Here is a 16042-nt window from a genome sequence, read left to right as displayed (position 1 = left end):
TGGTTTTTCGAGACAGGGTTTCTCTGTGTAGCCCTGGCTGTCCTGGCACTCACTTTGTAGACCAGGCTGGCCTCGAACTCAGAAATCAGCCTGCCTCTGCCTCCCAAGTGCTGGGATTAAAGGCGTGCGCCACCACGCCCTGCTAGGGCTCTATCACTTATTACCCTCTGAAAAGTTCCCAGAATTCCAAATGTCACTCAATTGCAGAAACTATTTGCCACTGGCAAAATCACACCCTTGCTAGAGCACAAGGCAAACCATAGTCAGCTGCTATGGACAATCTGAACCAGCACCATAGCCCATGCCTGGGATACAATGAAAATATACTCCTATCATATTTTTGTGTTTTTCAAAGAAACCAAAATTCTCACTATAAGAGGCCAAAGCCAAAGCTCTACACCATCCAGTCAGTCAGACAAGGATGTCTACAGGAACTCTTTCCTGGGAAGTCACAGATAACTGTTTGCTCTCCTCTTCTAGGACACCAGTGACTAAACAAATCAAAATCCTACTTGGGATTTGCAGCTACTAATGTAGCTGCACAGATGTGGTCCCTCCCCCAGTGAGCCTTTGGCACTATGTCTGTACTTTAGCACCTCCTAAGACTAGGAGGCTGTATGCAATTAGGGCAGAATTACAAACAACTAACTGTGAGGTTCCAAGGGTGAGGCTCCAATGTCCCCCTCTAGCACTTTCTTCTAATGAGGCAACGTTCCAATGAAAAAGTCTGACGTAGGGGTCTCCTAGGAGTCCCACTGCTCTGATGCAAACGATGGCTGTATGCTTAGAGAACAGTGCTCCACAACAGATGACTTGTGACAATACGTACCACTTTCAGATATACTGTCTGTAAAGCCAAAAAATTAACATTTCCTAGCCAAGGAGAGATTTACTTTTTATTTTTGGATGCTAGGGATTGAACCCAAGGAATAATTTTCTATCATTTTTATTGAACTTACTAGAACTTCCTTGCAGTAGACATGTTTCGCAGGTCAAGATAGTTTAGGGTGAGCAAATGGTTTGGCTAGGATAGTGCAAGTGCTTGCTGTGCAAGCCTCATGACCTGAATTTGATCCCTGAGGCCCCTGTGGAAGGAAAAACCAACCCCACCAAGTTGTCCTCTGACCTTCACATGTGTGCTGAGCCATATACACCACACATCCAATGAGTGCAAGCACGAACTCGGGCTCCATAAACTTACCACAGTAATCGATCAGACATTGGATTAGTGCTTGCCTTGCTTGTTGCCTCATAGAACAGTGTGTGTGTGTGTGTGTGTGTGTGTACTTGGTTTCCAAAACTAAAACCCCATTGATTTTTTTCTTTTATTATTATAATTTTAAATATTTGTATACTTTTAAATTTTGTATATGAATGTTTTGCCTACATGCACATATGTACACTACATATATGCCTGTTTCCAATGGAGGTTGGAGGAAGGAGTTACAGATGGTTGTGAGCCACCATGTGGGCACGGGGAATTGAACTCAGGTCCTATTAAGAATAAGAAGTGCTCTTTAAAAAAAAAAAGTGCTCTTAATCATGGAGCTATCGCTATTCCAGCTTTTATTTTTTTTTTTTAAAGATTTTTTTTTTTATTACATGTAAGTACAATGTAGCTGTCTTCAGACACTCCAGAAGAGGGAGTCAGATCTCATTACAGATGGTTGTGAGCCACCATGTGGTTGCTGGGATTTGAACTCTGGACCTTCGGAAGAGCAGTCGGGTGCTCTTCCCCACTGAGCCATCTCACCAGCCCCCAGCTTTTATATTTTTATTTTATTTTATTTAGTTTTTAGAGACAGGATTTCTTTGTGTAGCTTTGGCTGTACTGGAATTCACTTTGTAGACCAGAGTGGCCTTGAACTCATAGAGATCCGCCTACCTTTGCCTCCTGAGTTCAGGGATCAAAGGTGTGTGCCACCATGCCTGGCACTTTTATTAATTTTAACCTAGAAGTTACTTACCTTCCTTCAGAAGATGAGATGAGCACAAAGTACCCCAGATTATCTACATTATAGAATATAAAGTTGTGTTCAGTAGACAGCTGATAAGTGCTACTAGTCAACTTCAATTGGTTATTGAGAAAAATGGTCATTCAGCTAGAATGCCCAATAATGAAATGCTCTAAACCATCAGATAGCTCAGCAGGCAAGGGCTCCTGCCACTAACCTGAGTCCAATCCCTGGGGTCCAAGTCCCCCAACTTGTTCTTGTCCCCACACACAAATACATAAATGTCATTAGAAACAAAATAAATAAATGCTTTTTGGGGTACTGGAGGGACAGGGTCTCATTATATAGCCCTAGCCAATCTGGAACTGGTTATACAGATCAGACTGGCCTCAAACTCACAGAGACCCACCTTCCTCTGCCTCCCTAGTGCTGGGAATGAAGGTGTGCACCACCCCACTCAACAGAACTGTCCTCTGCTTGTGGTTAAGGAGACATATACCCACCATGCTGATTGACAAGCTGAGTGCTGAAGCAGATGACATCTCCAACAAAGATAAGCTTGGTGTCTGGCTCAATGGCATGTTCTACAGCAACAGGGATGTAATCTGCCATGCCAGGATGTCTTTGGTCCCAAAGCCCCACAACTGTCACCCCTTTATTCACAGCCTGGGCCATATATGTATAGTTTCTGTTTCCTGGTCCAATAAGCAGCAAGTCATCTCTGAAAGCAGACACGAAAGGCAGAAGTGTCAGAAAAGAGCAGCTGAGCATCCATTGAGGGACGGGATGTTGGGCCAGCAGGCAGAAGGCCCAGCTGCCAGCAGAAAGCAGTTTGGTGTATATAGTGAATACCAGGCTAGCCAGAACTACGAAGCAAGATCCTGTCCCAAACAGATGAACAATTCCTATAGAGAGATACTACAGAGGAAAAGATCAAGGGGAGAGAACCTACCATAAGTTTGTTTCAAAGTTCTTATTAATTGTCTCTCTGTATGTGATGGGTGCATATATGATAGTCAGAGGACAATTTTTAGGGTATTCTGTCCTTTCACTATGTGGGACCTGGAAATTGAACTTAGGTCATCAGGCTTGGCAGCCAGTACCTTGCTGAGCCACCTCATTGAGAGAGGGTCTCAGGTAATCCAGGCTCTCCTTGATCCTGTATGTAGCTCAGGATGACCTCAAATTTTTGATCCTCCTGCCTCCACCTCCCAAATTCTAGGATTGTGGGTATGGGCTACCTAAGTGCTGGGATTAAAGACACACTTGGCTCTTGCTAATAAAGGTTCTTTGTTTTGTTTTTAAAGACAGGGTCTCACTATGCGGCCCCAGCTGTCCTGGAACTTGCTATCCAAATCAGGCTGGCTTCGGGCTCACAGAGATCTGCCTGCTTCTGCCTCCTGAATGCTGGGATTAAAGGTTTTCAACACCACATCTTGTCACAATAAAACTTTTTTTTTGTATTGTTTTGAGACAGTTTCATATAGTATAGGCTAGCCTCAAACTCCTGTGTAGTTGAGAATATCACAGTATTCCTGATCCTCCTGCCTCCATCTCCCAAGAAATGTGCTGGGATTATGAGAGTGTCATAACATCTGGCTTGAGTCAAGCTGTCTATTTTATTTTAAATGAAAGATTTATTAGGGACAACAAGAAACAATTCCTGAGTGTGAGGGGCTCCAAGAAGGAATACACTGAGAGGCTCTCGATAATAACAGGTAGTTCCTTGTGTACATTTTGTTAATTAACACTTGAAGATTCAAAACCTACTCCACACTTTCTTAATTAACAGCATTGTTTTGTTTTTGAAACAAGGGCTGACAATATTCTCTCAAAAATACCTTTATATTTGTGTGTGTGTGTGTGTGGCCACACACAGAGGCTGAAGAGAACATTGGATCCCCTGGAACTGGAGTTACATGTGGTTGGGACTTTCCTGCTGTGGATGCTAGGGAACTGAATTCAGTTCTCTGCAAGTACCGTAAGCACTCTGAGCTGCTGAGCCATCTCTCGAGCCAATTTGAACTGCCTTATCTCATGGCAATCCTCCTGTGTCATCCTTCTAAGTACTGTGATTACAGGCATCAAGCCCAGCTGAGGACACTCTTTGGTTCTGGCTGTGTGTGTGTGTGTGTTGCTGAGAACAAACCATTGCTTTGCATGTATTAGAGTGTTCTACCTCTAAGCTATATTTCTAGTCATCTCAGCCTCCTGCACTTTAGAACAGGATTATACTCTGTAGCCCACGCTGGACTGGAACTCATTGCTAAGCACGGAGTCCATGCTTGCTCTGCTTGCTTTGATTCAGAGATTTCCCACTCCACATTCCTTATTCCAGGGATTCCACGCCTGTATTACCACCCGTGGCTCGTTATTTTCATTCTGACAGAAGAAATCGAGGTCGGATTCCAAGCTCAGAGTGTAAGAGGAATCTGCTGAAACTGCCGGAGAACACTGAGTTAACTTGTCAGGTTTCTACTGCGCTGCCAACCACGCCCCCTTGACCTCCATACCTGTTCAGAGCCATATAAAGCCGAGTATTGTGGGTGTGGAATTTTTCTCCAATGTTATTATAAAACTCAACAATAAAGGTGAGAGACATGCCCAAAGGAAAGGCTGACAGGGTCCTTCCTTGTGCTGTGTATAGCTTGGGGTAGCTGCTCAATCGAAGGTAAGTCACTGGTGCTACCTGTGGGAGACAAAACCCACTAGTACAGAGAATACCACTGGTAAAGAGCTGCTATCACACTCTAGAATCTATAACCGAGGCCACAAGCCTTGAGGGTATGTGTGGCATGTGTGTAGAGATGAGAGGACAACTGTCTGGTGTTGGTCCCCTGCCTTCCTATCTTGACCAGGCCTCCTGACTGCCATTTAAGCCAGGCTAGTAGTCCCTTGAGTTCCTGCAGTTTCTCTGGTCTTTGCCTCCCACTTCTTGTAGGCCCGCCGGGATTACAGATGCTTGCACTATTTATTGCATCTGGCTCTTCCATCGGTTCTGGGGATCTGAACTCAGGCTTGTGTGAATGCTGTACCCACTGAGCCATCTCCACAGCCCCAGTATTCCTGTGTAGGAAAGAGCTTTTGATCTGACATGCTTGTAGTGAAAGGAAATACAGGCAATGGCTGCTTCATATTCAAGCTGGCAGGTGAAGAGAGGCTGGAGTGGGGTTGATCTACTCTCCGAAGAGTGCTTGGGGTCTATCACTGAGTGACTGTTATCAGGAAGACAGTAGATTTTTCTCATAGTATGAAAGCTATATTGCAGTAAGAAAGAAACAATCTGATCCCAGTTTGTCACTTCATAGCTCTATAGTAAAAGGAGGTAATGTACATAGCAGGACTAATACATGGGCTGGAATACAGCACATATCCAATCTCTGAAAGACTGGCGTTAGATTAACATGCCTCTGGATCCTTTTCTACATTTGATCCGAGCCAGGAAGCCAACAAGTTTTCTGAGGCCTCTTTTCACTCTAAAAATTTTAATTCTCTAGAGAAGTCAGACATTTATTTATTTTCTGAGATATAGTCTCACTCTGTAATCCATGCTGGCCTTGACTATGCAACAATCCTTGTGTCTCAGCTTGCTGAGTGCTAGGATTAAAGTCACGCACCACCATAGCCAGCTTCAAATCCAGCTTCTAACAGAAGCACTGCTGTACTCTGCTCTCACTCGTCTCTGCAAAGCTGTAGGCTAATCCCTTCCGTCAAGGGCGTGAAGGTCTCTTTTAATATGATGCTTTGAAGCCACGTCAGGATCTGCTCTGACACGCTCACTTGTCTTCCAGAGAAGCTCTTAACTCTCAGGAGAGGACATTCCTCCCAGGCCATGGCATTCCATCTACTTAGTTTTAGAGGTGCTGGGATCAGACCCCAAGCTTCCGCAGGCTAGGCAAGGACTCTTAGTACTAAGCTATACCACAGGCCCCATTATTTTATTGATTTAGTCCCTGACTCGCCTGGACTCCAGTTATGGTTGTTTGATTGACTCCAAAAGGTTCTATAGAAGTGACTTCCAATACTGCAGTACCCGCAATGGATCCAGATCTCAGCAGCCCTCCACCATCTTCTTCAATGACAGAGGAATTAGGGAAACACTTGAGAACACGGGAACTCACAAAGGCTGCGCCTTCTCTAGGAGATAAACAGAGCAAGCAGGCACTCTGGGGAGCCCTGGCTGATCGGAGGGAAGCAGGTGAAGACCGATGAGACAGAGTTGAGTGTGCTGGCTCGCCCGTACTTCTGCGCGAATCGATGGCTGAGGCAAGAGGACTGCAATGCTTATGAAAGGAACCCAGACCATAGAGGGAACTCTAGGGTAGCGTGGGCTATATGGGAAAACCCCATCTCAGAAAACTAAAAACTTAAAAAAAATAAGCAGTGCACAGAGAGCATGTCAGCTCATACAACAACACGCACATGCATATAAAAAGAAAAGAAAAACAAATACTAAGAAAATGAAAATAGGGAATACAGAGAAACCCTGTCTCGAAAAACCAAAAAAAAAAAAAAAAAGAAAAGAAAATGAAAATAGGGCTGGAGAGCTGGCTCAGTGGTTAAAAGCACTGACTGCTCTTCCAGAGGTCCTGAGTTCAATCCCCAGCAACCACATGGTGGCTCACAACTATCTGTAATGGGATCAAATGCCCTCTTTTGGTGTGTCTGAAGATATCTACAGTGTACTCATATACATAAAATAAATAAATCTTTTTTTAAAAAAAGGAAAATGAAACCCTTGAAGAGGGCATGATAGCCTTTAATCCCAGCACTTGGGAAGCAGAGGCAAGTGGATCTCTGTGAATTTGAGGCCTGTCTGGTCTACACAGTGAGCTCCAGGATACAAAGAGAGACCCTGTTCCCCCATACAAAAAAAAGTCCTCCCCCACAAAAGTCATAAACTAAAAAGAAAAAAAAATCACACACCAAAAGTAACCAGGCCCAAAGATTATACAACTGTGTTTTAAGGCAAGGTCTCATGTAACCCAGGCAGGCTCACTATGTAGCTACAGGCTAACATGACACCTGATTCTCCCTCCACCTCTCTAGTGCTGACATATACAGCTATGAGCCATCATGCCCAGCTTTGGCTGTGTCCCCCCCACCCCCCGTCTCCTGTATTCCAGGCTGACTTTAAATTCCCTATATAGTCAAGGATGACCTTGAATCCCTGATCTTCCTGTCTTATCTTAGTTAAGGTTTCTATTGCTGTGATGAAACACACAAAAAGCAACTTGGGGAGAATAAGGTTTGTTTGGCTTATTCTTCTAGTAACAGTCCATGATTGAGGGAAGTCAGGGCAGGAATTCAAGCAAGCAGGGCAGTAATCTAGACGTGGGAGCTGACGCAGAGGCTATGGAAGGGTGCTGTTTATTGGCTTGCTCTTCATGGCTTACTCAGCCTGCTTTTTTATAGAACCTAAGACCACTAGCCCAGGGGTGGCACCACCCACAGTGGACGGGACCCTCCCACATCTGTCATTATGAAAATGCCTACAGCCTGATTTTATAGAGGCAATTTCTCAATTGAGGTTGCCTCCTCTCAGATGGCTTTAGCATGTGTCAGCTTTACATAAAACTAGCCAGCACATGTCTCTACATCCTAATGTGCAGGGACTACAGGCATATGCTGCTAACCTCAGGCCTATGCTTTTCTCTTTAAAAGTCAAATCCTGTTGAGTATTAATTATTTGGACAAAATAATTGAAAGCAGATATCTAAACAAACACTCATGCATGAATGATGTCCACAGCATTACCATTCACAACAGTCAAAGAGTAAAAATAAATGGGGTCGGGGGGCTGGAGAGATGGCTCAGTGGTTAAGAGCACTGACTGTTCTTCCAGAGGTCCTGAGTTCAATCTCCAGCAACCACATGGTGGCTCACAACCATCTGTCATGGGATCTGATGCCCTCATCTGATGTATCTGAAGACAGCTATATTGTATTCATGTAAATAAAATAAATAAAAATTCTTTTAAAAAACTAAATGGGGTGTGGTGGCACACAGCTGTATCTACACTTGGGGAGCTGGGTAGCAGGAACAAGATGTCGGGACCCTGTCCCAAACACTCATGGAAAGTCAGCATGGTGACACACACCTGTACTCCTAGCACTGAGGAGGTAGAAGCAGAAACATTAGGAGTCCATGGTCACCCTCAGTTATAGAAGGAGCTGAGGCCAGCTTGGACATTATGAGTCCCTGTCTCAAAATACAAAATGGAGGTTATTATGGGCTAATGAAATAGCAACTTGGTAAAAAAGAAAAGTGTTTGACATAAAAGACCAACTTGATTTTGATCCTAGGATCCTATCAGGAGGGAGAGAATTGATTGCTGAAGGTGAGCACTGTCTTCCACATGCTCACTGTGGAATGTGCCTGGACATACATACATACATACATACATACAAGCATACACACAAACACTCTCTCACACACACACTCTTACACAATTACACTCACAATATACTTATATATACACACACTCATACATACACAGATACACAATATACTCTTACACACACACTCATACATATATTCATACACACATACACTCTTATATACTCATACTCACACACATACATTCTTACACATTCACACACATACTCATACACACATATATTCTTATATTCACACTCACATACACACATATTCATACACATACACTTTTATATACACTCACACACCTTTGGATTATGTTTATGTTGTATAAATTATTTCAACCCTGAAACATTATTCAGATTAGAAAAATCACTTAAGAGTAAATGGTAGCTCTTTCCAATTTCAATTAAAAACATCAAAAAAATTTTTTCCTTGACACAAGGTTTCTTTGTGTAGTTTTGTCTGTTCCAGAACTCCCTCTGTAGACCAAGCTAGCCTTGAACTCACACAGATCTGCCTGTCTCTGTCTCCCAAGTGCTCATTGACTGGTCCTATATATATTAAAATTAGTATGTGTGTGTGCGCGAGCTGTTTCTTCCTCTGTACTTTCTACTCCACACCAGATGCCTCACATCTTGCTTTTTTGTTCTGGGTCAAATTTGGGTCATCAGGCTTGTGCCCTAAGCACCTTTATAAGCACTGCCAGCCCTAAAATTTATTTATCAGGGAGAGGGAGGGAGGGAGAGAGAGATAGAGAGACAGAGACAGAGAGAGACAGAGACAGAGAGAAGGGGGGAGGGAGAGGGAGAAGAAGACGGAGACGGAGATGGAGATGGGTGGAGGTCAGAGGACAGTTTTATAGTCTGTGCTCCAGTGGCTTGCTGGGCAGTGTTGAGACTCTACCTGCTGAGCCACCTCTCCAGCCCCTGTGTGCAACACTGTACTGAAGTTTCTTCATGTCAGAACCTGCTTTCCTTCTTCTGCCTTACCTGTTGGTGTGCAGCTTGAGCTGAGAATTCATAGGCATCAGAATCTGCTCAGGTTGACAGTTTGCATAGAAAAGTTGAAGTTTTTCAAATACCTAATGGGAGAAAAGAATTTTTCCCTTATTTCAGGAGAGGACAAGTTATGCTATCTGTTTACATCTGGTGGGTCTCTGGGCAATGCAGTGGGGATTGTGTGGAGGTCAGAGGGCAACTCCAACCCTACTGAAGCAGGAGTTCTCCAGGCGCTGGCCCAGAGCTTCTGAGGGATTCTGTCTTAGCCTCTCATCTCTTGGCCGGTCCTAGGATTACAGATGTGCACCCCTCACTGTATCTGCCTTTTTCATGTGGGTTTAGGGGATCAAACTCAGGCTATCAGGCTTTGGCAGCACGTGCTCAGTTTTTCTTCTAGGATGCAGTGAAGAACGCGTGTGAGAGCTTGGTTACTGCTATAAGCCAGAGCGGGGGCCTAGCAACACACATTTCCTCATTTAGAAACAGGATCTAGGTGGGTGCTTACCAGGATCTGAATCTCATCGGACAGCTCTAGCAGATTCCCCTCCAACTGCCCAAAGGAGCTGTTCTTACTGCGGACCGTGACCTTGATCGTGGTCCTGCCAGCTGCTTTTGTGTGGACAACCATGGCAAAGTTGTTCTCAGCTGGAAGTTGTAGAAATGCCTAGAAAGTAAAGGGCTGGGCTGAGAAAGCATCCCTGGGGGCTGGGCTGGAGGCTCTGTGCTTGCTTCTCACACAGAGAGGCCTGGGCTCCATCCCAAGCTCGGCAGGCCTGGAGGAGTGCTCAAGGGGCAGAGGTAAGAGGATCAAGAGTTCAAGGTAGCCAGTTGTGGTGGCACAGGCCTTTAATCCTATTGCTCAGAGGCAGTCACAGGTGGATCTCTGTGCTTCTGAGGCCAGCCAGGTACACATGGGGGTGGGTCCTAGGACAGTCAGAGCTACATAATAGTAGTCTCAAAAAAAAGTCCAAGATCATTTCCAGATACTTACAGAGTTCAGAGCTGGACTTGTATGGTACGGCGTGCCTGCTATTCCCTCTCCTCCTGGCCTCTCTGACTTCCTATTTCCTTTTCTCTTTTCTTTTCTCCCCTTTAGTAATTTCCCTTCTTCCCCCTTTCTCTTTCTCCTTCTTCTCTTCTCCCTTACTCTTATTTTTGAAATATGATCTTCCGTTTTTCTTTCTTAGTTATTCTCATTTAAAAAGTAAGACAAATCTTTTTTGTTTTTTGAGATTTTAAAAAATATTATGTGTATGGGATTTAAAAAATATATTTATTTTTATGTATATGGATGATTTATCTGCATATACACCTGCATGCCAGAAGAGGGCATCACATCCTGTTACTGATGTAACAGGATGAGCCACCATGTGCTTGCTGGGAACTGAACTCAGGACCTCTGGAAGAGCAGCCAGTGCTCTTAACTGCTGAGCCATCTTGCCAGTCCAAATATTTTCATTTTTATTTTATGTGTATGGGGGTTTTGCCAGCATGTATGTTTGTGTACTCTGTGTGTGTGTGTGTGCAGTGCCCATGTAGACCAGAAGAGGGTGTTGGATCTTCTGGGACTGGATTTAGATGATTGTGAGCTGCCATGCAGGTGCTGGGAATCAAACCTGGGTCCTCTGGAAGAGTCACCTCTCTAGCCCCTTGACACAAAGTCTTATATACTCCAGACCAGCCTTGATCTTGCTATGTATGTCATGATGACCTTGAACTCCTGATCCTCCTGTCTCCACCTCTCTAGTGCCAGGATTATAAGGATACACCACCACACTGGGCTTTTCTTCTTTCTCCTTCCTTCCTTCCTTCCTTCCTTCCTTCCTTCCTTCCTTCCTTCCTTCCTTCCTCCCTCCCTCCCTCCCTCCCTCCCTCCCCACGTCCAAGAAAGGGTCTCACTATGTTGTCCAAGCTAGCCTCATTTTCAATCCTCTCGACTCGGCCTCCTAAATTCTAGGGTTCCAAGTGTGTTCTAGCAGGGCTGGAGAAGCAGTGGCTCACAAGAGCACTGGCACTCTCCCAGAGGATGCGGGTTCCAGCACCCACATGGCCGCTCATCCTGTCTGTAACTCCAGATTCAGAACTTCTGACACTCTCACAAAGATGTATGTACATGCAGGCAAAAGACCAAGGCACATAATAGTAAAAGTAAGTGACTTTTATATTAAACAACACCCCCCCCGCACCCCCCCACCCCGTATATTCCACCACACCCCATTTAAGGACTGGCTTTCTTCCCTCATTTCCCTTCCTATTCCCAGAAGCATGGGCAGCCTAAGGCAAGGCTCTGTGCTGGTCAGCCAAGACTGGCAAGATTCCAAGCGTCCTTCTGTGTGATCTCCAAGTCAGTCATTCACAGAAGAGGCGCAAGTGGCTTCTAAAGATGGTTTCAAACAGTAGAGGATGAAATGGGAGAGAAGAAAGGCATCCCTCTGGAGGTCGGTGTGGTTCTCCTCTGTCTTTGTCCAGGCTTCAGGGTGAGGTGTGATGGGATGGGCATGAAAATCATTTTCAAAACTTAAAAGTCTCTTTCTTTTTATTAATTAATTTGGAAATAATGTATAGCTCTGGCTAGTCTGAGATTTGCTATGTAGACCAGGCTAGACTAGAATTCAGAGACCTGCCTCTGCCTACCAAAGAGTGCTAGGATCAAAGCTGTGCACCATTATGCTCAGTTTAAAGACAGTCTTTTTTTTTTTTTTTTTAATTTAAACACTCGGGACCTCATGCCTAGACTTCATGCACGTCACCGAGTTACAGAAAGCACTAAAGTCCTTGATGCACTAAACTGACATAATCAGGCCGAGAAATGTCATCAGCGACCAGAAGAGACTCTGGAGATTTAAATTCTCAGATGTGAATATTCACAAATCTACAAAAGAGAAGCTGATGCTTACATCATTCCAGACTGAATTTTAAGTTCCTGGGCAAAAATAAATTCCAGAAACAGGACACTGTGTTACTATTTTTTGTCCTTTGTCTGAATTACAAATAAACTACATTTTCCTGCTTCTGTTATAATTATTTTTTAAATGATAAGCTTTTGCATTAATGAAATTATGACAACTTAAGCCTAAATAATAAACAATTCATAATGTTGGACAACAAAAAGACCCCTCAGGTGGGCCAGACATGATGCTGTGCCTGGGATCCCAGCGCTCAGAAAGCAGAGGCAGGAGGATCACTGCAAGTTCAAGGCCAACCTGGTCCACACAGTGAGTTCTAGGACAGCCAGTACTAAATAATACTAATACTCCCTGTGACCCCCTCCCCCCAAAAAACTTGTGGGAGGTCAAGGGCCGAAGAGTATCAGTTAGGAGCATTCCCTTTTTGCAGAGGACCCCAGCTCACTGCTGCCTGGGATGCTAGCTCCAGGGGAACCTGATGGTTCTTGCCTCCAAGGACGCCTGCACTCACGTATACCTCTGTAATTAAAACCTAAAGATAAATCCTAAAACTCTCATGGCAATATATAAACAGGTGGATTCCTACCTCTGAATGCCTGGGTACCAGGTCCAGCACATCCCTCTTGCTCATGGACCAGTGGAACGTGAGCGAAGGGCTGGCATTGCTGAAGGAGAAAGGGGTCTGGGTACTCGTCACCCCCATGACGTAAACCGGCATCTGAAAAGAAAGTGCTGTTGTGTCTGTCGCATCGCATACCCTGCCTGCCTAGCATTATCCCAACAGTGAGCCAGAGCACGGCTCTCATCCCAACCTCAGAGCTGGACATGATGGCACATACCTGGAATCCCAGAAGTTTGGAGGCTGAGGCATGAGGATCATCTTGGGTTTCAGGCTAGCAAGGGCTACCTAAGACCCTGTATCAAGGAAAGCGCGCATTTAGGGGCTAAAAAGATGGCTCAGCCACTAAATGCACCGGGTTTTCTTCCTGAGGACCCAGGTTCCATTCCCAGCACCCACATGGTAGCTCAAAACTGTCTGTAACTCCAGTTCTAGGGGAATCCAATGCCTTCTTCTGGCCTCTGTGGGCATCAGGCATGCATGTGGTACATAGATATACACAGCCATATGCATAACACTGAAAATAAATAAATCCTAAAAAAAATAAAAGCAGCAGACTTGGGGGAAGGAGAGAGAAATGAAGGAGGCCCCACATGCGCACTTGCTTTGTGCAACTGACCTCAGTGGCCGTGACGAGTCGGGTCGCAGCTGCAAGGATCCTAACAGCCTGGAGCTGGACAACTTCGATTTGGACTTCATCCTGCTCAACAGGTGGAGGGCAAGTTTAGGCCAGGGAGGCTTCTGTGGGCTGACAGAGATGCTTACAAACTAGCTCATTATGCTGTTTCTGATGATCAACAACAACAAACCCTATCATGTATGTGTGATTTTGCTCTTTTGAAAAAGTTCTATAAGGATAGGGATCACATCTTACGACAGTGCCAAGAATTCTGTGAGTTTTCCACTAAAGCCCACATGTTTTCTATGCCAGATGAAGGGCCCCAGATACTCCTGGTCTGCTGGCAGCCTCATTGTTACCTGCACCCATCACCCCAAGATTCGAGAGCAGAAACAGTACAGCAAGGATACCTGGGAGAACACAATGACTTTGCCAGTGTCTTCATTCACTGTCTGGATGGTACCGTGGAGCACGGCCGTGCCGACTGATTTCCCTGTAACTTGCCCCCTCCTGTTAACAACAGCTACAGTCTGATTGCTGATAGAGAAGTGAATGATGGACTGGGGCTGAGGGCCACCTTCAGAGATTATCTGGAATTTAGAAAGACCAGTGACTGCCAGAGAACAGAACAAGTCACACCTCTTTTTTTTAAATATTTTTTTCAAGTAACTTGACTTCCTCTACTTCCAGGCTAGCACATGCCGCATCAACATAAGTGTGTGTAGAAGAAATGTGTGCTGCAAATGACCCACAGGACTCCAAGAGTCCTGTGCCACATGCATCATGGACCAGAGAACTTACCTTCTTCTTCATTAGACCCAGCTGTGCTGGGCATTCAGTGGAGGACAGTAGTTATGTATGCATGTAAAACAGAAAAGGCAAGTCATGTTTTCTACTTTAAAAGCACTTCTTATGCTTTCAAGTGTGCTGGAGAGGTGATGGCTCAGCGTTTAAGAGCGTTAGTTGCCCTTCCAGAGGACCAGGTTCAATCTCCAGCACCCATATGGCAGGGAGCTCACAACCATTTGAAACTCCAGGTCCATGACCTGATGCCTCTTTTGGCATCCTTGAGTACTGCATGTGATACACACACACACACACACACACACACACACACACATATATATATATATATATATATATATATATATATATATATATATAAAAGTAAGACACTCATACACATCAAATAAAATAAACTTCAATATTAAAAAACAACCATCTATACTTGATATAGATTGTCATAGATCGCAGGCATATATCTGCAATCTTAGGACTTGAAAGTCTGAGGCTGGAGGGTTGTGAGGAGTTTGAGGCTAGCCTGAGCTGTATAACAAGGTCCTGTCTCCAAAAACAAAACTAAGGAGCTGGAGAGATGGCTTAGTGGTTAAGAGCACTGACTGCTCTTCCAGAGAACCCAGCTTCAATTCCTGGCATCCACGCAGCAGCTCACAACTGTCTGTAAGTCCAGTTCCAGTGGATTGGCACCCTCAAACATATATACATGCAGGCAAAACACCAATGCACTTACAAAAGTAATAAATAAATTATTTTAAAAAACAAAACGAGGGCTGGAGAGATGGCTCAGCAGTTAAAAGAGCACTGACTGCTCTTCTGAAGGTCCCAGCAACCACATGGTGGCTCACAGCCACCCATAATGAGATCTGGTGCCCTCTTCTGGTGTGTTGGAAGACAGCTACAGTGTACTTTTGTATAATAATAAACAAATCTTTAAAAAAAACAAGAAACAAACAAACAAAAACCCCTAAACTAAACTAAACCCACCAACAAACCATAAGAAAGATCACCTGCATCATGTTAGTTGCAATCAGGGTCATTTTCTCAGGAACTAGTCTGAATGGAGGAAAGACCTGGAGGAAACAAAGGGGCAGCATCAGCCACTGTGGGCTTTGCTGTTTGTAGCCCTGACCTCAGGAAACTGCTCACAGCACACAAACAAAAACACCACACTACGCACTTTGGTTTTATTTATATCAGCAAACCCATTCAATGGTGTTTAAGCACCTCACTCTGCCTACTCATTAAGATTCTATTTACAGGGTAAAAGGCACTTGCTCCCAAGCCTGACAACCCCTGTTTGGTCCCTCTCATTTCCACAAACTGTCTGTGGCATGAGGGCCCTTTCCCCACACAAAGTAAATGTAAACAAGGTAAGACTATACTTAAAGCTTCCTTCTTTTCCATAAGGTAGAGAAAACAACATGGTATTCTCAGGAGTATATCAGCTTAAAACATGCAAAGATATGGGGGCTGGAGAGAGTTCAGAAGGGCTGATCTTCTGCGGAACCCAGGTTCAGTGGCCAGCCCCCACATGGTGGCTCACAACTGTAACTCCAGTTCCGGGGAATCCAACATCCTCAGACAGACACACATGCAGGCAAAACACCAGTTAAGACTTAGAAAAGAAAAGTAAATACAGGGGCTGGTGAGATGGCTCAGTGGGTAAGAGCACCCGGCTGCTCTTCCGAAGGTCCAGAGTTCAAATCCCAGCAACCACATGGTGGCTCACAACCATCCGCAACGAGATCTGGCGCCCTCTTCTG

General features: G+C 44.7%; 1 protein-coding gene across 4 annotated transcripts in view; it reads right to left on the bottom strand.

Moving 5' to 3' along the window:
* The window catches only part of Nup210l (nucleoporin 210 like), a 120365-nt gene that overhangs the window by 19796 nt on the left and 84527 nt on the right, over nucleotides 1–16042 (bottom strand). For 2 of the 4 annotated variants that reach the window (XM_021157946.2, XM_021157948.2), the window contains exons 24-32: nucleotides 15287–15349; nucleotides 13889–14068; nucleotides 13479–13559; nucleotides 12827–12958; nucleotides 9840–9998; nucleotides 9326–9417; nucleotides 5918–6092; nucleotides 4469–4644; nucleotides 2459–2676 (exon numbers count right to left, since the gene is read on the bottom strand). In XM_021157946.2, the coding sequence (XP_021013605.1) occupies nucleotides 2459–2676; nucleotides 4469–4644; nucleotides 5918–6092; nucleotides 9326–9417; nucleotides 9840–9998; nucleotides 12827–12958; nucleotides 13479–13559; nucleotides 13889–14068; nucleotides 15287–15349 (1276 nt within the window). The remainder of the gene's footprint in view (nucleotides 1–2458; nucleotides 2677–4468; nucleotides 4645–5917; nucleotides 6093–9325; nucleotides 9418–9839; nucleotides 9999–12826; nucleotides 12959–13478; nucleotides 13560–13888; nucleotides 14069–15286; nucleotides 15350–16042) is intronic. The other 2 variants (XM_021157947.2, XM_021157949.2) reach the window with 2 other exon arrangements.

This window comes from Mus caroli, chromosome 3 (genome assembly GCF_900094665.2).
Source record: "Mus caroli chromosome 3, CAROLI_EIJ_v1.1, whole genome shotgun sequence".
NCBI classification, from domain to species: domain Eukaryota; kingdom Metazoa; phylum Chordata; class Mammalia; order Rodentia; family Muridae; genus Mus; species Mus caroli.
The sequence above is the reverse complement of the archived record's forward strand: the minus strand, read 5'-3'. Positions and strand labels throughout refer to the sequence as shown.